We start from the raw sequence: 21,977 nt of genomic DNA, 5'->3' as shown, positions 1-21,977 counted from the left end.
CAAGATACCTACTTCTAATTAATTGCTCATTTTCAATTAAATTTCTTATTATTATACAGCTTTTTTCAATCATTTTGCAGTTGAAATAAAAAGGAGGCATTGGTAAAAACTAGCACGTCATATGTGTTATGAATAATGAAATAGAATTCATTCTCTTCCAAGAAAAATCATCTAAAAAAACCCAGGAATGCAGAATATATTAAAACATATGATTGTCAGGAGGGAAATTTCTCACTTTTGTTACAATAGAAAGAGTCTAAAATATTAATTATATCATGATAGTTATGTATTTAGAATTATGAACACTGTGTTAAGACCAGATGGGCAGACAACTTGGTAGAGAAATGTTCTTTAGATATTGGAGATCTCTATTCTAGCTTGGCTGCCACATCCTACAAATTTCTCTTCTGTGAATCAAAACCAAGGCATTCACTTTATCATAGGTTTATTATAAGTATTAAATGAGTTGTTACTTAATATGGTTCCTTACACAGTAAGTGTTCAATTAGCATCAGCCATTGCTAACATCTTTATTATATTGCTGACTTTATTATTATTATTTATGTGGCATAATCCTTTCCCCATGAGGAACCTTAGTTTATTAATTTCTAAGACAAAAAAGTGTGGATCACACATCTATCAGGCCCCTAACCACACTGAGATTCTATTATTCATGAAGGTAAAGGCATTGTATGTAGTTCACAAATATTTACAATTAGTTGTTCATGTTTAACTGGAGGTGCACTTGAGCCTACCAAGATTGGATAGTCGTGAGACTGTTCCACAGTGATGCACAGTCACCATAAGTCAACCCTTTCGCAATAATGAAGTAAGTTTATTTGAAATAAACTGGATTAGGTAGAGCAAGTGCCTTTTTACAGTACAATAGTGGCATGGTAAACAAAGAAAGAAAGAAAGAAAAACCACTTCACTGGGAATCAGAATACCTAGGTTTTCTTCTGGTCCTCTTCTCATAAATAACACAAACCAAGCTTCCTGGGACTTGGTTGTCTGTGTTTATGGGATGGATTATGTGTTGGCAAAGACCTCTGCCCATTCTGTAATGTTATGTTTCAGTTCTAAAATGTCCTACAATGCACTTAAAGACTGTTTTGCAAATATAAGTCCTCCACATTACTTGGAACAGTTTCCGTTTAATTTTTTATATTCTGCTTTGCTTCTCGTCTTAACATTACCCAGATAAGTTGCAAAAACACTACCGCGTTTTAGAATTCTTTTCTGAAAACATGTTTACTTATTTGGAGAATTGTGTTAAAATTAATGTAAAGTTGGCCGGGCGCGGTGGCTCAAGCCTGTAATCCCAGCACTTTGGGAGGCCGAGGCGGGTGGATCACGAGGTCAAGAGATCGAGACCATCCTGGTCAACATGGTGAAACCCCCTCTCTACTAAAAATACAAAAAAATTAGCTGGGCATGGGTGGCACGTGCCTGTAATCCCAGCTACTCAGGAGGCTGAGGCAGGAGAATTTCCTGAACCCAGGAGGTGGAGGTTGCGGTGAGCCGAGATCGCGCCATTACACTCCAGCCTGGGTAACAAGAGTGACACTCCGTCTCAAAAAAAAAAAAAAAAATAATGTAAAGTTTTCAAAAAGTAGGTGATTACATGCTTTATGTTTTGTACAATTTGTGAACTACTTTTTTAAAGAAAAAACCTTCTAGGATTCAAATATTCAATGAAGCTTAGGGTTTTTCTAATTTAAAAGAATAAAAAAATGAAAAGCTGTTGATTTAAATTACATGTATTAAAGTGTACATATAACATAAAACTACACAAATATGAAAAAATATGATATAATATTGAGGGAACTCTGGTTTAATACCTTTTTAGGTGACATCTGTTTGATTACACTATATATACTACTTGCTCTTTTCAAATTAATATAAAACTTTTTGACAATTACAAATTAAAATTTTCACATAATTCAAATCAAGAAACATTAAAAAATATGTATTTGCTTAATAGAAAGATTAAAGGAGAAGGTTTTCAAAAGATCTGTATCTGGGAATACTTATGGATGCTGTTGGTTTTTCTACCAAAATGCTGTGAATCTGAATTTGATTTTTATTGTTATGACTTAAATGTACACATGCATTTCGAAAACTGGACAGCCTAACTAAAAGTTTGATATCGTTATATAATGTGATACCATATTATTATTCCCCAAAAGGAAATCTTTGGAGTAAGTATAAGAAAGAAAAATTAGTTTTAAAAGAGAGAAGAAAAATATTGAATTAATAACTTTATACCGAATATCCCATAGTCACAGGCAATACTAAAATTTTATGCTTTACAGCTGCAAAAATAATTACATGAGCATAATCTAAGCAACAATTTTTAATAGATTACATTTTGTTAGTTTTTCATTATATATTGAAAAATAAAAGGCCAAATAACATAATAAATGTGAAAAAACTATTTATCTGGCTTAGACCTTTGATATTTCTGCAAGATATTTTATTATTCATTGGTTTATTTAAGGCATGATCTCAGTTTGTAAATAAGATATAGTATTACTAAATGGGTTTTAAGGTTGCCACATAGAAAAATTGTGCATATTGTTTACTTTTATTTGAAAAGTATTTTACTTTTGGGTGTTTCAAATGTGTTAAACCTTTCAGAGGTGTTATCTTTGATTAATAATGTGATCCTGCAAAGGTACATACTACCTGTCAAGATCAATTCATTTGCTTTTTCTACAAGCCTTACGTTAGGTTCTTAAACACCTAATAATAATATAAGCTTATAAATAGTGAAAATCTTCATACTCTGTTCTTTTATTATGTGGTAACAGTAGCTGCAGTTTTCAGTTTAACAAGGTTTACCTTTATGTCTACATGTTTTTTTTTAATAGTGAATAGAATTGAAGATAGAATTTAAACAGTTTGGTGAAATCAGATTTATTTTGCTTTTCTTTTTACTGTTCTTTCCAAAGATGAGAGAAAAAAAAAGTCTTCTCTTTGAAGCAGTAATTTCCAAATATTATCATAGTCATGCTGTGCCCAAGTTGTGGCAATATTCAGATTAAAAGCTGGGGATTTTTTTTCACAGATGTGATAACTTACTCAGATGTATACATCTACTTGTTTAGAATTGAGGAAGGAAAACTTTTAAAAAGCAAGAGAAAAATATAGGTTTTTGTAAGTTCCTAAACTTGTTGGAGGTTTTGAAACCAAAGTTTGAGTGATTTTTGAAAGAACAGTTTGAGCATAAGTTTTTTACACTGTGGTACTTCATCCATGAAAGCACTTTTAAATGCCAGTGGAATGAAAAGACATCCATTCTGCTACAAAGTTATAATATCAAATATTCTTTTAAAAATTTAATAGCTTTTAAAAGATAAATAACATTTGTCAATCCAAATCTGTGCACTTAACATACTAATAAATGTTTTAAGTACCATGTAAAGTTAGGTTACCAAGAGTGCACATTGTATTCACACATCAGATCGAGGAAAATAGGGTGGACGAATGATAACTGTTTATTGGACTTTGTACTGAATTATATGCCTTTATCCCTGTTTTGTGAAAAGGGAAGCAAAAGTATTAAGTAGTAAGTTCAAGATTGCATGTCTAATATGCAAGAGTTGTATTTAAGACTAACATGTCAAATAATTCATGATTTCTTGATGTTATCAAGATGCTAGGGACAATTTTACTGTATGAACTATTTTTGGAATATATATTTGGTGTCTTTTCCACATTTAATTCTAACAGTTACATATACGGACTGTTTTACAGTATGTTAATGTTATATCAGTGTCTAGTTGAGATTGCAATAGTGAATTGTTTCTTCCTCCTCAGTATGGGACTAATATTAGCAGTACAAGCAGAGTTAATAGTGTCTCTCATCCTGAACAAGTTAAGGATTAAATGAGATAATATACACCAAAAAACAACAAAAACATGGAACATAAAAAATGGTGCTGTTGGTAGCACTGCTGTTATCTGTATTGGTGCCTTCTAACGTTCTCAGTAATCATGGGAAAACTCAATGAGTTTCAATGTAGTGGCTTTGCAGATATGTCTAAAGTTTTAATAATAAACATTTAAATTATAATGATTATGTGGCCTTATACATTAATTTTAAATATTTATAAAATTTATCTCAACTTCACACTTGGAAGTATCTTCTTTTTTTCTTTTAATATTTAGGTTTACATGTATATGTAATTCATTTAATTATAGAAAGCATTATCATGTTGGATCATATAGATAAAAAGAAGATTCAGTTATATTCATTAGCACATGAATGAGAAAACGTAGGCAGTAGGCAGAAAAGAAATGCAAGTTAAAGATGAGCCACATGCTAATTGTGAGGACACTAAGCAGCGGAATATGCTCGCCTGCTGGCCTCTGAAGAATATCAAATTATCCCTCCTGTGTACGTTTAAGGCCAAATATCTTTATTAAATTGCAGATGTCTGTAAGTAGATACAGATTCTTAAAGCTGTACTGCAAGAGCTATTACTGGTAGTTTATTGTAATTATAATGAATGTCTCCTGCTGAAGTTCAGAGATTAGGGCTGTATATATCACTTTTGAGTATAATGATTTAATCTTGTTCCTACAGTACTTCGGGATGACTTCAGACAAAACCCTTCGGATGTCATGGTGGCAGTAGGAGAGCCTGCAGTCATGGAATGCCAGCCTCCACGAGGCCATCCTGAGCCCACCATTTCATGGAAGAAAGATGGCTCTCCACTGGATGATAAAGATGAAAGAATAACTGTGAGTATTTAATTCAACAGCAAGGGACATTTGTAGGTCTAACTATGTGTATCTTTACTGAAAAAAAAAAAAAGAGAAAAATGAAGTAGGTTATTTCAATAAAGGCTTGCATCAGCTCCCATATTCAGTTTTTCTTTTAAAAAATACATTTCTATTCTTTCTGTGTTGACATGAAAATAAGTAAGGAAAATGCGTGGTGTTTAGACATCAGTAAAACAAGAACTGTAATTTCTATTTTAGTGTCTGAGAGTTAACACTTTTATGTATGACTTAATTATCATCATAACTCAGGGCTTATAAAATTTCCATGTGTTACAGTAAAAATTGTTTATTAAAGAAGATCTGTTATATAGTATGTTTCCAGAAGGGCTCTTAAGCCACTTCAAGATTTTTTTATGCTTTTTTTTTTCATTTTAAAAATTGCTTTTCTGTCCTATCTATAGAGTTCCATATTGTTTCTGAAAAATAAAATCGTATTTTGAAAGGTGGTTAATGATGAATTTATCTCAATATAAAATGAAGTCATATGATGAGATTATTGGATTTCAAATTCCTGCTCTAAGGACTTATATATAATTTTTACGAAGTCATGATGCATTTTCTTCTTGACAATAGTGATTCTCTATGACTTTTTGGCCTGTTTTGTCTTGTACGGTGTTGACTAAAGCACCTCAATCACCAGGCCCTCATTGATGTTGTGGTTGCTCAATATTTCCCTTTACAATTCTCTTTGTTCAGCACGCACTGATATCTGTCCATTGTGAATTCACTGGCCAAGTTTTAAAGTTCCCTACGAGAATGTATGTGTGAGGAAAAGGCCACCGCTGAAGATGTACGAGAGCAAAGTTATAACACAGACTGCACAAAGCTGTTTAGTAGTTGCACTGTTTCTGAGCAAACAGCTAGTAGATTAGCTTGGACAAAATTAATAGTGAGAAGAGTGGAGAAGGTTGTGTTAAACAAAGTTTTAGGGACCTGAAAAGAAAATTAAGCATTTTTTTCATGTAATTCTGAATTAGAATGAGTCTCCCAAAGGATTTCTGTAATTCCCGGGATTGGGATGAGGATGACCTGGTTCTGCTTATAAGAGGTGCTGCAGAGTCACATGAGAAAAAAGCTAAATGTGGAAACACAAGTTTTTGCTAATGAAGTCAAGAAAGACCATGGGAGAAGCAGAGTGAAGAAACAGATTTTCCTCTTCTTGGCAATAACAGATTCCTTTTGGATTAATGTACAATAAAGATGAGAATATTTTGCCCTTAAAAAATATATTCTAGACCATTTAGTGACCATTATCTGTAATTCTCCTTTTCCTTTCTTATTGATTCGAACACATTAAACCCATTATTATCTCAGACTTCCCTCATGCCTTTCCTGATAACCTATTCATGTTTAATACAAATTAATGACAAAATTCTTAGCACTGGAGATGCAGCTTTATCAAAACTCAGTGAATATCCTACTGGAGCTTACATTTTATAAGTGTGTATACAGACAAACCCAAAATAAATCAGTATAATATACAGCAAGCTAAACTATAAAAACACCTATAAAAATAGAGAAAGGGTATATAGATAAAACCAAAATAATTAAATGTAACATACAGTAAGTTAAACTATCATAAGACCTGTAAGAGTAGTCAAAAGGTAGATGAAGTTATTAGGGTTCAGGTAGGATTGAAATTTTACATAAGCTGATCAGAGAGAATGCCTCACCAAAAAACAAAACAAAACAAAACAGAAACCTCAAAAAAATGATGGAATGAACTATACAAGTATCTGAAAAAAGGGTGTTTTAGGCAGACACAGTATTAAATGCAAAACCTTAAGGTTGGGTATACTTAACATGTTTACTAATGAGTAAAAAATCAGTGTTGGTTGAACAGAAGGAGTAAAGATGTATAGGAGATACCATCAGGGGAATAGCCTTTTAAAAAAGGCTATGGATTCAATAATAGCCCAACTGTGTGGGCTCTTACAGGTGTTGTAGATGGTTTGGCTTTTTTTCTAAGGTGGGAAGCTTCTGCTGAGAGCCCTCTGCTGTCTTGAGAACACACTGAAATGTAGCAATGCTAGAGGCAGGGAGACCCATTGAGAGCTTTCAGCATCATCCCACTAAGGGGCAAATGGTGGTTTGAACCAGGCTCTTAGGAGGGGAGGAAGTGAGGAGTGGCTAGATTATGAAAATACTGCAAAGCAACAGGCAACAGAATTTGCTAACAGACTGGATGTGTTTGTAAGCAAAAAGAAAAAGTGAAGGACCTCCTGATTAATTGGCCTGCAAAACTGAAAAGGTATAGAGGCTGTTATCTTAGATGTCATAGATTGTAGGAGAAGGTTTGGTTTGGGAAGTATCAGGAGCTTAGTTTTTGACATGATAATTTTGAAATGCTTATTCAGTATCCAAGTATAATTGTCAAATAGGCAGTTGGATACATGAGTCAGAAATTCAGAATTGAGGTTGAGGTTAGAGAAAATATTAAATTATGGTAGACATACAACTTCTCATTACTATGCAGTTCTCCTGTCCTTCTGCCCAGATAAAAGACTCTGTTTCCCAGCTTTTTTTGCTGTCAAGCAGACCTGTTTGACTTGTTCAGCTTCATGGGTTGTGAGTGAACATTAAAGAAATAAAATACTGGTGATTTAAATACTCCAGTACTGTCTTTAGCACTCTGCAACCAAGGAAGCTGCTAGTTTTATTTAGGTAGTGCCACTGCAATGTGGAAGACACCCTGAGAGTTCTGTGTAGAACTTTCTGTCCCACACCTGTCTTCCCAAGATGGACATGTAAAATGAATGAGAATTAATCTTTGTTGCATGAAGTCACTGAGGAGTTTTTAGCCATATAGGTAAAAGAATATGGTTGTCAACAGCTTACATGTTATTTTAAAAACAGGAGACTACAATTACCAAGGGAATGATTGCAGATAGAAAGGAAAAGCAGTCCAACACTTAGTTCTCAGGGAGAAGAGGGAGAAAGAGCAGGGGAAACTGAGAGGGAGCAGTCACTGAGAAAGGAGGTAATCTAGAAGGGTGGGCCAAGTAAAGATGGTTTGAAGGAGGTGGTGGTGACTGAGTCAATTGCAGCTGGTAGGTGGAGTAATAATGAGGATTAAGAATTCACCACTGGATTTAACAACTTGGTGAACAATCATAAATGACCTTGACAGGAGCTATTTCAGGGGAGTGGTGGGGGTTAAAACCTCATTGATCTCGTTCAAGACAGACTGAAAAGATCAAAACTAAACATGGAGCATAGACAACTCTTTTTAATGTTGTATTCCATATGCTAGATAAAACATTAATGGTGGTTGTAGTCTTGCATTTTGAAAGAGCTCAGTTAATTCTAAATGTTATCTTTTGTGTGTATGCCTGTGTATGTGTTATTTTTTTCTGTGACACTGACAGTTTAAAATAACTATAGTAAATTTGATTTTTAAAAACTTCTTGGAACTCCCTGATGTATCATACATTGAACTAGATGACATTTTGTGGTTTATGCCAAAGTGTTTAATTTATTACAGAATCTTCATTTGCTTTTGCTAAGGGAATGCTAGCCTCTTAATTGAAGAGCACACGTTCCTCCATGCCATCAGTAGCTTCTAAGCAGTGTAAGAACCACTTACAATAAGGAATCAAATAGTTTGAAGTTGTAAAATCCTATGACTATGAAATGATGCCAAGATGTTAATATATAAATAACTTTTAAATCATTTACATGCTGCCAAAATGATGATCCATGATGGTGTTCCATATGCTAGGAAGCTGTAACATCTGAAACTTTTACTATTTCTAAGACCATCTGTGTGTTTTGTATAAATTATGACTGTGGAACTGATAAAACATTAGAGGTAAAAAGCACATTTATACATTTGGGAAAATGAATACATTAAAAATCAGCAGTTTGAGTTCAAAATCACTGATCTTACTTAGATCACAATTGTTTTTGTTTTATTTTCTTCCTTTAGGCAAAACTGAAATTGAATAATTAAAACAAAAACTTAGAGCATAAACAGAATACATGACATTATTTCCAATTCTTTTTTCAATAATGAAAATAAACTCTTAAAAGATGTTGGTTATTAGTCATTGTCTGCGATTCTTCTTTCCTAAGCTTTATATTCAAATGAGTGTTCTCATCTCTATTGTTAATGTACTTTGCCAAATGTGCTGAGTGCAGATGAACAGAAGATTAAAGCACATAATATCTTTATGAAAGGCAATTGAAGATTGCATGCTTATTGCTACAGTTTTGGTTATAGGAATTTCAAGAGTTCTTTAATGTGGTAGCCTTCTTTGTGGCAAATTTAGAGTACACCTCTCCCAGCTGTGAGAACAAAGACATACCCTAGAAAAAGGGGAAATATGTAGTTGAATTGTAACTGCACCTGTATTTTTTTATGTTCTTAATTCATTTCTTCTTACATTAACCTGGATTCTGAGCCAAATTTTAGATCCTTGATGATTATAAACCAGGAATATATAAATAACATTTTCTTATTCTTTTACATGATAGGAGAGTCTTTTAGAACTTTTTTGGCACATATTCCTTAGAATCATTTGAAAGAGGCCTTAAACAATGTTTATCTCCAGTGTTCTTTGTTTTCTAGACATTAATATTTATATTTAGAGTTAGAAATAAAAGTAGTTTAACTGGCAGGCTGGATTAAATTGATTTACTTCATGTGTTTGAGACTTAATCATACCCATCATTGTTAATAAATGAAATTTTCTCATACAGCTGAATCAGAGAAGGACTAAAGTGTTCTTTTGGATGTCTATGAAAATACCTCACAAAAGAGATTTTTAAAAATTTCACTGCTTTTTAGAAATTAAGTTCAAGATATTTTATTAGGGTGGAAAAAAGAAAACGTTAAGATTGGTTTTCTCAATAACCGAATACTGAAAAAAATAATTATTTTTTTCAATCTAAAAACCAAAATTGCCTTCTACATTAAGGAAAAACTTCTAAATTTTAAAGTAGACATCAAAAATATTTTCTCTAGATTGTTTAAAAATGTGTCACTTATTCTGTATTTGTTTTCATAGATAATTTTAATATTTTTATTTCAGTGAAAAGGTGAGTTTGTTATAAATTAGCACAGTTCCTTTGGGTCACAGACAATTGCACCAAATTACAGGCATCAGTTTCTCATACTCTGTACTAGATTTCTGTAAAATGAACATCCTCCTGGTGGTAACTGAAGGAATTGCAAGCATAGAGAGAAAATCATGGATCTCTCATGGAGGATAGCTTACAAATAAGACTTATTGACTATTATATGGATAAAAACAAATGTATTTATGAAATAAAATATTAAGGTATCCAATAGTACCTAGGTGGTAACTGATGAGACAAGAGCAACTGTATAGTTTATCTTAATATATGATAAAAATAAGATCGTATATTAATAGCAGTATTCTAACAAAAAATGATAGTTTTGTGTATTTATATGAGATCTGCTAATTGATAAGTAGTAATTTTGTTTTAGATTAGTAAATGAACATTTACAGAAACAATAGTAAATTTTTAATATCTGCTATGTAGTATGTATGATATAAATGTTTACTGACTGTTACAAGTTAGGATTGAAGGCCTTGTATTTAGCTTTTCTGCATAAGTCTGTCATGAAAGTTAATTGAAAACAAGTGCCTTTTTTAATCTGAAAATTTTAAAAAATATACTTAAAATTTAAATAAATGTCAATTTTTAGAGATAATAGTAACAATAGCTATTGCATATTAAGGACTTGCTATGTATTAGATGCTTTATATCATCTAATTTTATCCACTTGAAAACCCAATACCTAAGCTATTTTCTTTACTTTAGGCTACATTTATACTTGTTAATTTAGTCTCATGAAGAAGATGGTGATGATGATGATGATGGTGATGATGATGATGATAGTAAATATTATAGTGCTTGCTATGTGTCAGGCCCTATTATAAGTACTTCATGTATATTCACTCATTTAATCCTGACCACAATCTTGTCAAATACATACTAAAAATTCTGCTAATGCAGTCATTACGTCTAAATTGGCTGGTGGGAGAAGAGAGGGCAACCAAAGGGGCACTTGCATTTTTTTTCACTGATAACATTTTTTATAGGGTCCTCTAGATTCTGCAACATATATAACAACTCTGCTGTGCTGTCAGTGCAAATTTTGACTCAGGATGACAGTATCTCTTAATTTCCACTATGAAGTACTGTGTTTAATAATCAAGGTTTGGAGAGAGTAGTTCACACAATGGAAGTTATGGTGGTCTTGAAACTGGGGTTTGGTATATTCAAGAGCTAGTCCATATTATGTTCAGTATTGAAATATAAAACATAATAAATATTTTTAAATTTGAAAAGTTGAGTAGTTTCACAAAATATGGCACAGAAATGGTCAAATGTGGCCAAATATTGTAGCTCAGAAAACCTAAATATTTTTATTCTGAAGACAAAGTCTTACCTAAAAACATTAGAGGTTATCTAAAGAAAACAATTAACTGTCATCATTTGGCATTTTGGAAAAGCAGGATTTATATTGAAAAGGATATTATAAATCAGTAAATTACTCAACTGAATATGCTTATCAGTCCAAATTGTGAATTACCCAGGGTCTAATATCATCAGCTGCACACATTTCAAAAGTTACTGTTGAAAAAAGTAAGCAATTATGAGATATTATGTAACAAAAAATGAGTTAAGTAAAATATTATTAATGTAGTGTTTAGGGAATTTTGTATAGATATAATAAAATATAGTAAAAACTAACACATTAACAACACAGCATAAATATTAAGCTCTGCCTTGACTCAGTTCTGAAATTCCAGAATTATTTTCTTCATGATAAACTTTGTCTGTCATTTACACTGAAGTATTTCATTATATTAAGAAGAAGAGCTTAAAAGACACTCATCATATCATGCTTGAAGTTCTTAGCCAGTGACCAGGCTCATGGCTCACACCTGTAATCCCAGCACTTTGGGAGGCTGAGGTGGGTGGATCACGAGGTCAGGAGATCAAGACCATCCTGGCTAACACGGTGAAACTCTATCTCTACTAAAAATACAAAAAATTAGCCAGGCATGGTGGCACTCACCTGAAGTCCCAGCCACTCGGGAGGCTGAGGCAGGAGAATCACTTGAACCCGGAGGCAAAGGTTGCAGTGAGCTGTGATGTCACCTCTGCACTCCAGCCTGGGTGACAGAGCAAAACTCCATCTCAAAAAAAGAAAAAAGAAAAGCAATTCTTAGCTGGTGTGAGCCTTTGTGACTTAAGCATTTTTGAATGACATATTATTTCTTGACATAAGTTAGGCTTGAATTGTTTATTCTTCTTCCTATTGTCCTCAAAGTAGCATGTCACATATATTCTCTATGTCTGTAATTGTTTTTACTTGATTGAAAAAATAATTTCCATGATGTGTAAAGAATTTGTTTATATTTGTTTTCATCAAAGCCATAATCCAATCAGTAATTATTTTTTCCATTTTATCTACTTAATGCATAACTTAATTAAGATTTTATCAATCTTCTTTGCAAAATGTAGAAAATAAATTCACAGCATCAGTATGCTTTAACATGTTGACCAAGTATATTTAGCAGCTTTTTCTAAAGATTTTTACCTAACATAGGAAAATCAACCACTCCGGTTTGCCTGGGATGGTCGTGGTGTTAGAAATGAAAATTCTCTTCTCAGGAAATCCCTCAGCTCTGAGAGAATGGGGATAGTTGGTTGCTCTAATTCTAGATGGTTTAAATGAATTGTTTTTTGGTACGAGTTGCACTGAATAACAAATCACATTTATATAAGGTAAGTAAAAAAATAGCTAAAATATATATAGAAAGGTTTTATATGTATCATTTCTTTCAAAAGCGGTTAAATATTTGAAAATCAATCATGAAGGTAGGAGAACAACTTAGTCATGCAGTAAAAAAACAAAACAAAACCAAAAATAACTGTTTAACACTTCCCATTCCCATGCTGACGAGGTAAAATTGTTAGAATGGAGTATGGAGTATGTCATCGAGTCTTTTCCTAGGCCTTTTCTGCTTCCTGTGTGTCTTTGTAGGTTTCTTTGATTTCCATTGTTGGTGTGATATTTTGGTAAAAAGCAGCTGACTCACATCCCATCCAAATCCCCAGTGCCCTTCAGATCCTTCACAAATTTGGCATTCACCCCACTCCTTGCCAATTGCTTCCTTTCCCCCCAATTCCCACATGTCTCCTTCCTACGCCATCTGCTTCTCCTCCCTTCCTTCGATTAGTGCTTTCGTCTGGTCTTCCAATTTCTTTCATTGTTCAATGTCTTTTGCTTCCTTTTCCCCTCCTCTCCCCTAGAGGAAATTAACATACTTAATACAGCTGATGTCATAAAGCCCCTTTTCCCTGAGAAGTTAAATTTCTGTTTCTGCGAAATAAATACATAACTCTGTTGTGTGAAGGTCAAAGGAAACCGGAGTAGTAAACCAGAAATAGATTTTTTTTTCAGGTTCATCTTACATAAAGTGTCAGTGCACATTATGTATTCTATTTCTTTTCAAAAATGAATTTTCTGTGTGGGATTTAAATATGTTAATTCAATGCAACTCTATTATACCAGTCATTGAATTGAATAAATGAATTAAAAATAATTTTTTTCTATGTTAATTTTTATATTAATAATTGAAACACTGGGGATTAGCAGGAACAAAGCATAGGCTTGGGCATTATAAGACCACATAATTTTGGGTTTCAATACCTATTAAATGCATGATCTTATGGAATATGTTTGCTCTCTATAAATTCCATTCTTTCCATTTGTGAAATGAATTGTCTAATCATACCTACATTTGTTCAGTGTGTCATTGAGGGAATTCAGCGAGAAAATGTATGTTAAATGTCATTGTAAATTGTGACACACTCAATACATGCTAGTAATGGGTGTTCTCTTTATTATTGTTGTTAGTATACCTATTTGGAACTCTGAATATATTCAGTCATCTAAATCTTGATAGAAAAGGAAAATCCAAAACTACTCATGCCTTAACAATTCCAATTTTCTTCAAGAAGCAAGAAAATATAAATGTATGTGAAAGAAGATCCAGCTTTCTATCTCCTCTGCCTGAATTTCTATCTATATCTAATGAAAAACTGTGAGAATTTTCATTTGCTACAGATTCACTGGGAGTATTTTGGGTGAACATTATGAGTAAGTAAAGTATTTAGACTAACACTGAAATTAAGAAACTGATTTTCAAGTTCTGCGTATACTTTTATTGGGCAATGCAATCATCAACTGGTTATTCCACAGAAGAAATCTGTCCTAATGCCCTAAAGACATCCACAATGTGTAATGAGTCAGCTTTTTTCTTTTGCATCTAGAACAGTTCTAAATTATGTATTATCCTTAGGGGAATTGAGAAATTCTGTGATTCAGATGTAAACTGTTGGTTGAGAAAGGCTGGTTTCTCTTCCCAAGGAACATCTGAAACTTTCCACAAACTTGTAATTTTATTTAAATAGTTACACATATATTCATCATATTTGGACCCTGAAACTAGAAAAAAGAAAGCCAAGCATTTCACACTTACCTGTGAGGTCCAATCACACTTTTGAAAGGATTACACTAAAGTAAGGCATTCTCATTTCTAGCACACAAATTGTTTTAGACGATAATACAATTATAAAGATAATTTCAGTGAGCATTTGGTCATTGCTCTGTCTTTTTGCTATGCATATGTTACCTGTACATTTGAAAGCCTGCATGCCAACAGCTTGGTGTACCAATTTATCAGAGTCTTGGCATGTCCTTTTCTATTTGTAATGCTCTGTTCCTACACCCCCTTTGTCTAACACACTCATTTTTCAGGTCTCAAAGACAACTTCTTCAGAGGAGCCATCAGCAAAATCCCACCCAAATACCCACATTAGATTTATTCTTTCTATTATCGGTTCCTTTTCCTTTTACCAGGCACTTCTCTTATAATCTATTGTACATGATGACTTATATATTACTTATCTTATATACATAAGACATATGAAGGGCCATCTGTATTTTTCATGTCTGTCCTTTGGTCGAAGCTCAATACATGTTTATTGAGAAAGTGTTAAATGAAGACAATGTAGGTCAGAAATTTTGTCTTTTAGGGTACTCAGGAATGAAAAGTTGGTATTTTGAATATATTTGATTTAGTTAACTTTATTTCCATATATACAATACCTATTTCTTATCTTAGTCTCCTATAAAATGGGAAGAGGACATCATCCACATCATTTACTTTTTCTAAAGCATGATATTTTATTGGCTTAAAAAGAGGAGATATTACACAAGTTAATTATGTGAGTAAATCAATTACCATAAGTATGACATACTGATACAGAATCTTGGAGATGGAGCTGAGAGATTGTGAATAGGAAAGTTCCTTTGTTTTCAGGGACAAAAGAGAAGCCAGGCATGTTGATTTACCCTGAGTTGCATAATGGATTAGTGTGGAGTCTCTCACCATCAGAGTTCTTCCTAGGATTTTCCCATGACAGACTAGACCTGATCAACCCATCTAAAATGACACTCAAATTTGATTACAATATATTTTAACAAAAAACACCAACAAAAGGTTTTCATGGATTTATTTCATAAAATTTTTTCGTTTGTTTTGTGTTCTAAATTCAGTATTTCCTATCTTGGTACCAATATTGAAAGTAATATTTTAAATATGTAGGGTTTAATAACTTTCCTTATTTATCCATTAGAGATATGGGGATTGGCCGTATGTTGATATGATTAATTATTTGGTATATTCTTCATGTTATTACAAACATACAGAAATTTATCTTAAATGACTGAATATTGGAGGTTGGTACATAATCTCATTCAAAAAAGAAAATAAATTGCAGCAATTTAAATAGGAAGTTTTTTCTGTGACCATCTTGGGAAAGGTCTGTTAGGTCTGAAGCACATTTTTTGAAACAGTCCTAGCAACCAGACCTTGGTTGGTCAAGTCATTTAATTGTTGAAAATAGGCAGGTAATGATATCTTCTTTGCCTGTTTAGGATCATTATGAGATCCTATTAGGATCATTATGAGAATCAAACCACAGTAGTTGAAAGTATTTTGAGGACTGTTGATGACAGCCTCATTTAAAGTGTTATTTTAAGTTCTCCTGTCTTGATTTTCAGTTCTTGTTCATTCTACAGTGAATTTAACACCTAGAAGAGGTGAGAGATATTTAACTTCAGAAGTTAAAGCAACCATTCTGAATTAGGTATTTCATGAATCAAAAAACCAAATCCTTGTAAAACTGTAGTATATCCCTTTCTGATCAATGCATAGGTTTACATCGATATGTGAGTCTCAATATGTATGATATTTAGCATTATGGGCTTTGTAATGTAAAATCTGCATGCCTATTTTTGTCCAGGTCCTTTGAAACTCCTAGTTGTAATTCCTTATAAAGTTCTTGTAACTATACGCAAACTGACTTCAAAACTATAGAGAGGGTGAAGTATATTTAGATGCAGACGTAAGGTAGTAAAGACTAAAGATTGCCAGACAAAATATTTTCTAGTTCAACAAATAATCTTGGGTGACTTTGGGAAACAATATACTATATATTTTCAGGTTTCATCTAAGTAGCATAATAAGCTTACATATGAATTAAAGTCCCCAGTTTCAGTAGTTTAACTGAATGTTGGTAGTTTAACCTGTTATTGACCTTTGCATGCTGTTTGTTAGTATTCTCTTAAATCTCCTGAGATGATTCTGGAGGTTTATTTTCCAAATGGGTTTCCTAAAAAACAAGTCTTTGGGTTTTGTTCGTTTGTTTGAGACAGGGTGTTGCTTTGTCACCCAGGCTAGAGTGCTATGGTGTGAACATGGCTCACCGCAGCCTCAATCTCCTAGGCTCAGGTGACCCTCCCACTTCAGCCATCTGAGTAGCTGGGACTACATCTATGTGCCACCATATCCAGCTAATTTTTTTTTTTTTTTTTTTTTGTAGTTATGGAATCTAGCCATGTTGCCAAGTTGTTCTTCTAAAGGGCTGGGATTATAGGCGTAAGCCACCACACTCAGACCCAAACAGTTTCGAATACTTTTCCAAAAGCTAGTTCCACCCACATGTTAGTTGCAGCCAAAGTAATATTAAATGACATAAAAGACTGTCTCACCAAGTCTGCCTGTGCTGCCTTCCACACGGAATTCTGCCAACTCTTGAATATCACTGAGACGAAATCTGATATGGATACATGCTGCTAGTTAGTATCCATGATCTATTAGTCGAAATAGACCTTCCAGAAAGCAGAAAGTATCTCAGGAATTGGAGTAATCAGCCAAAAGGAAAGTTATACCTCATAATTCAAAATAATTATCAACACAGTATATTAAGCAGAAGTGCTCTATTAAAAGCTATACAAATGAACACACATGGTCAAATAACAAACCTGCAATAGGAATTTCAGATTAGCTTGCTGTCCCAACATAGAAAGCAGACATACAAATGTTGCTTCTCTCTTACTTTTTTCTTATAATATATGCTTACATAAACAGCTGGAGTTTCTTCAGTTTCCAAGCACTTTGATATATCTGATTAGGCCATTAAATTTCTCCTAATAGCCAAGGACTAGTGGGATTTTACTATCATCAGGGAGCACTTTGTTTAGTTATAGGTTAAAGCAGTTTGCCAAATTAAAGGCACAATTTTTTATGGGTTCAAGGATGATGTCCTAAATGGTTTATTTAATTCTCAATGTTCCATTAATCAAATGAAATATTTCTCTAAATACAGTTTTAGAATTTATCTTAATAAATTGTTTATAAATTTTATATTTAATTTGGAAAAATAATTAAACATCAGTACTTTCTAGTAAATTCTCTATTTTTAAAAAGTTGACTTTTCTAATTGCTTGTAATCTTTCTGATTGCTTATGACAGTACGGACTGCATTTTTTTCTTTCTGTTGACATCAAGCAAAATAAATTGTAATTAAAAAAAAAACAAATAGTACATTCAAAAGGGCATTTGATTTTACAAGATATTGTAAACAACATATTTTCCTTAAAACAGGGTCCAAAATGCAGAAATCAATCGATGAAATTTTCTTAAGCCTTTTAGTTTTAAATTATTTTTAATCTGATTACAAAAGATTGAAATTTCCTTTTCATTATTTATAATTGGTGATGATTAACTTTATTTCTTCATGTTGTCCACATTATCACTTTTATTTAAATATTCTCCCTCAAAGAATAATTCTAAGCTTTATGGTGAGGCTACTATCACCTCAATCTAATGCTGTTTCTGCAATTCTTTTGTTTAAAGGTTAGTTGCTTTAATCAAATAGCTCTTGGTAACATCTGACCACTTCAGTTTTCTCTCCTTAAGACCAAAGAATTTGATAATATGATAAATTGTACACTTGTAAAATAATGTGTTGTGCATTAACAAAATTACTACTAGATGGTACGGGTTTACTCTTCTTAAATCTTACAAATTGAGGTGATCACAAAACTTTAAAGGCCTATCGCATTAGAAACAGGCATTCGTAAGTCACCTTTAATAGCATCATATTGTTTGGGAACATTTTAAGAGCAGTTGAGCTTAATCTGTATCATACTGGCTGAAAATAATGCAAATTTGTCTCTGAGTGGAGAGTACACTTTACTAAGGACTCTGTGATTCCTTGTTTCATAGCATTTTCACATGCATGGTGTCACCTCTCACCTCAATCTATCACATCACTGGATTGCTTCATGCATCATGCTTATAAAAGATCATGTCACATTTCCCCATCTTTATTAGGGATGCTTATAAATATTCTGTTTAAACTTTAGACATTCATGATAATAAGTGCATGTTTGCACGGGAACAGAAGAGCCATTCTTCTGCACAGAAATGTATGTGGGATATTTACCTTATAACGTTAATCCTACAAACAACACAGGGAAATATGAAATGTAAGCATGCACACTGTTTTTTCTGCTGAAAATTACATGGACTAGTGGCAATTAGGTTGGCTCTCCAGATAGGTCCAACTTAAATATGGAGTGTACTGGAAGGGGAAACCTTCAATTTAATATGCTCAGGAAGGTCCACAGAGAGCAACAATTCCCAGCCATTCAATTTGGGGACCTGTACATTTAAAATATATTGTTAATTTGTACTTTATGCCATGGGAAGCAAAGAAAACATAAGCTCCTGTTCTCTATCTCAAAGAAAGCTCTCTGTAGAAGCTTTACTTTGGATCCATGTAGAATGAGCTTCAGTGCACTTACCAAATGATCTGGAGCAAGTTTTGATATTCTCAGAGCCTTAATTTTTTTCATTCAAAATACAGGCAAATACATCTTATAAGAATGTTTTCAGCGTTAAAAAATAATGCACGTAACAATGCTATGCATATAGCTGGTGTTGGTATATCACAGTTCTCATTACTTAAAATAGTAGCAACAATATTGTTGCTTAAATACATTGGCACATTTATTGGATTTACCGCAGATTCACTGATGCACTTTCTGTATACTTGCAGAAAGAACTGTCAAAGGCATTTTAAACACAGGACCTATTTTTTTCAGATGTTAGGCTTTTACAATTCTTAAGTTCTTTAAAATTTCTATAGAAACACCAGAGAATTTAAACGCATTTGTTATTTTAGTATGGAGTGGTCAGAATTTGAATTTGTCTTCCATAATGCAGTATGACATAGTGTGCTTTTAACATAAATTTGAAGATATTTAGCATTTTCTTCAGAAGATATGACTAAAATCATAAGAATCTATATATCCAATCTCTTAGATTTTATTGTGAAAAATTCTGATAGTATACTTTCTATGTAAGTGCTTTGTTTTTAAATGTGAAAACTAGGGTAAAGTTTTTGCCATCACGGAACATATAGCCTATGCAGGAAAGAGACTGAAAATGTCAGCTCAAGCCTTTTTCATTGATTTTACTCTGTTCTTTAATCTTCACACTGACTGATATAATTTCTACTGGAACCTTTCTCATCCCTAAATGCTGGAATTCTTAAATAGGTTTGTATGGAAGCAACCTAGGATGCACAAGATTCTGATTTTTCAGCTTAAAGTTCCAACGGTATAACTTAGACATAGGTTAGAAGCCATGTAAGACACTGATATCCCCTAATGCAATTAATATCATTTGTGTTACGTTTTCTGTTCAGCTTTTTCTAATCTTGGCTATGGAATGGAACTATTTATGACTAAGAACAAACTTTCCAAATAAATACCCCTTCAAACAATTTTTACAAAACTCTGCACAGATTTTCTCTTTTATTTATTTTTCACCAATAAATATAGAAATAGAAATGGTCAGGATCCATTTTATTTCTTATTTGTCTACTAGTTAATCATTAGGAATTTATTAATGGAAATAGCAAAAGGTACCTGTTGATAATTTTGAAGTTTAATGTAACTCACCAGAAAACTCCTTTTTAAGCTGTAGGTCAGACCTGTCTTTTTAAGATTATATTTTCTTCCTCACATGCAGGAGTTAGCCTAATGCTTCCTCTTCGGATGTACGTAGACATAGTTTAATTTATGTTAGCATGTATGTTGTTAAAAGATATGGGAGTTATTTATGTTTTGAACATGTTTTCCATATGAAATGAGGCACAAATTGGCCAAATGTGTAAGCTACGTTCTAGCATAATCTTGTGTTCAACAAAGGAGGGTGAAGCAACTGGCCATATGGACATTGAATCTCTCATCCTGGCCTGATGAGCCCTAATTTCTGATTAATCAATTAAGCTTGTCGCTTGCAAGCTCTTCTTGTTTTCCTTTGACTCTTTGGGATTAAAATACCACAGAATGTGATTGAGTGTTTATTTCCGTTTATAGCTATTTTAGAGATATTTCTTCTTACATAGAATTCTAATTAGTGATATTAAATGCTTTTTATATTTTCAAACAAAAATGTATTTTAGTAAAGTAAAATTGGCCAATCTGCATCAAAGAATCCCTTGCATACCCAACCTCGATTTGACTTTGCCATGGTTGTGAGTCTTCTACAGAATCTAAGTCAATTAATTTAAATTTGAAGGGTAACAGTTTATACGTGATGTCTGGAAAAGGCTTTATCTCAACAAGCATTTGGTAGTGAACGAATTTCTCACACTGGACCAAACTATAGACAGCTAAGTGTAAGAACTCACAGAGAGGAAAAGGGATTTATTGTTGGCAAAGTATTTTCAGCTGGTGTACTTGTAACTCAAAAGAGCCAAGGGTTTGAAAATGAACTTTTCTCCCTTCAAATGCTATGAACATTTGTCATCTTTATTTCTAGAGTATAGTCATAATTCGTTTCTAGATTTTTATTTCAGACTGTTTCAGCAGTGACTGTATGTAAATTCAGAATTAGAGCCAGATGGTTGGATGAGGTGATAAAAAGCAAACCTGGTTTTGTGGGAAAGTGAAAATTGCCCATAAGACTTTGTTTTTTACCTTTAAAATAGCAGGACACTGTTTCATGAGACCTGTGAAGGAAATAATACATTATTATTATTATTCCATATATAGCTTCCTATATATTCCATATATAGCTTCCTATAGCTATAAGCTAAATCAATTTTTCATATTAATGCTGAATGCTACCGTGTAATCTACCTAGAATCTTCATAGAGGTAAAAATCAATCCACTTTCTTACATTTAGAAAAGAGCTAGCAAAGGCTATAGACACTCTTTATATTGCCTCCTTTTTGTAGGATTCACTTTGGGGTTCTAGTCTTAATGACTTGGGAACCAGGCACCTGGGGAATCTGCTAAAAAGCCTTCACTGTTTCATCTGCTCTTCATTTCATCAGCTCTCAGCAGGTTGTCTGTTCCTGGTTAATACCATAAATTAGAGGGGGCTTTCCTGGCTGATTGCTGTAGGCTACATACCTCCGTCTAGCCCAGGAAAATGGGTGTCCAGAAGAAAAATGCCATACCCAAGACTTCATATTGGCTTTGAGCCACACTTAAGGAAGCAAAATTTATGTGTTTTAAGAGGGCTGTGTTACTTCTTTCTATTATTACTTATTAAAATTAGGAACCATGAAAAGGTTCTCTGGTGATATACATTTGATAGAGAGCAAGGTACTAATTTGTACTCTCACAAAGAAAATTATCCTTTCCTTTAACTATGTCTCTCTGCAGGGTGGCTCCCACTTGCCTGCAATTAGCAATACATCTCTTCCTGATGTAGTCTATAATCAAATTATCATAGGTGTGCTTGTGCAGCAGCAAACAGCCAACTACCAA

At 33.2% G+C, this 21,977-nt stretch overlaps 1 protein-coding gene across 4 annotated transcripts in view; it reads left to right on the top strand.

The window, feature by feature from the left end:
- The window catches only part of ROBO1 (roundabout guidance receptor 1), a 1,085,200-nt gene that overhangs the window by 939,537 nt on the left and 123,686 nt on the right, over positions 1 to 21,977 (top strand). For all 4 annotated transcript variants that reach the window (XM_074389506.1, XM_074389507.1, XM_003928309.4 and 1 more), the window contains one exon: positions 4,592 to 4,749. In XM_074389506.1, the coding sequence (XP_074245607.1) occupies positions 4,592 to 4,749 (158 nt within the window). The remainder of the gene's footprint in view (positions 1 to 4,591; positions 4,750 to 21,977) is intronic.

This window comes from Saimiri boliviensis, chromosome 18 (genome assembly GCF_048565385.1).
Source record: "Saimiri boliviensis isolate mSaiBol1 chromosome 18, mSaiBol1.pri, whole genome shotgun sequence".
NCBI classification, from domain to species: domain Eukaryota; kingdom Metazoa; phylum Chordata; class Mammalia; order Primates; family Cebidae; genus Saimiri; species Saimiri boliviensis.
The sequence above is the reverse complement of the archived record's forward strand: the minus strand, read 5'-3'. Positions and strand labels throughout refer to the sequence as shown.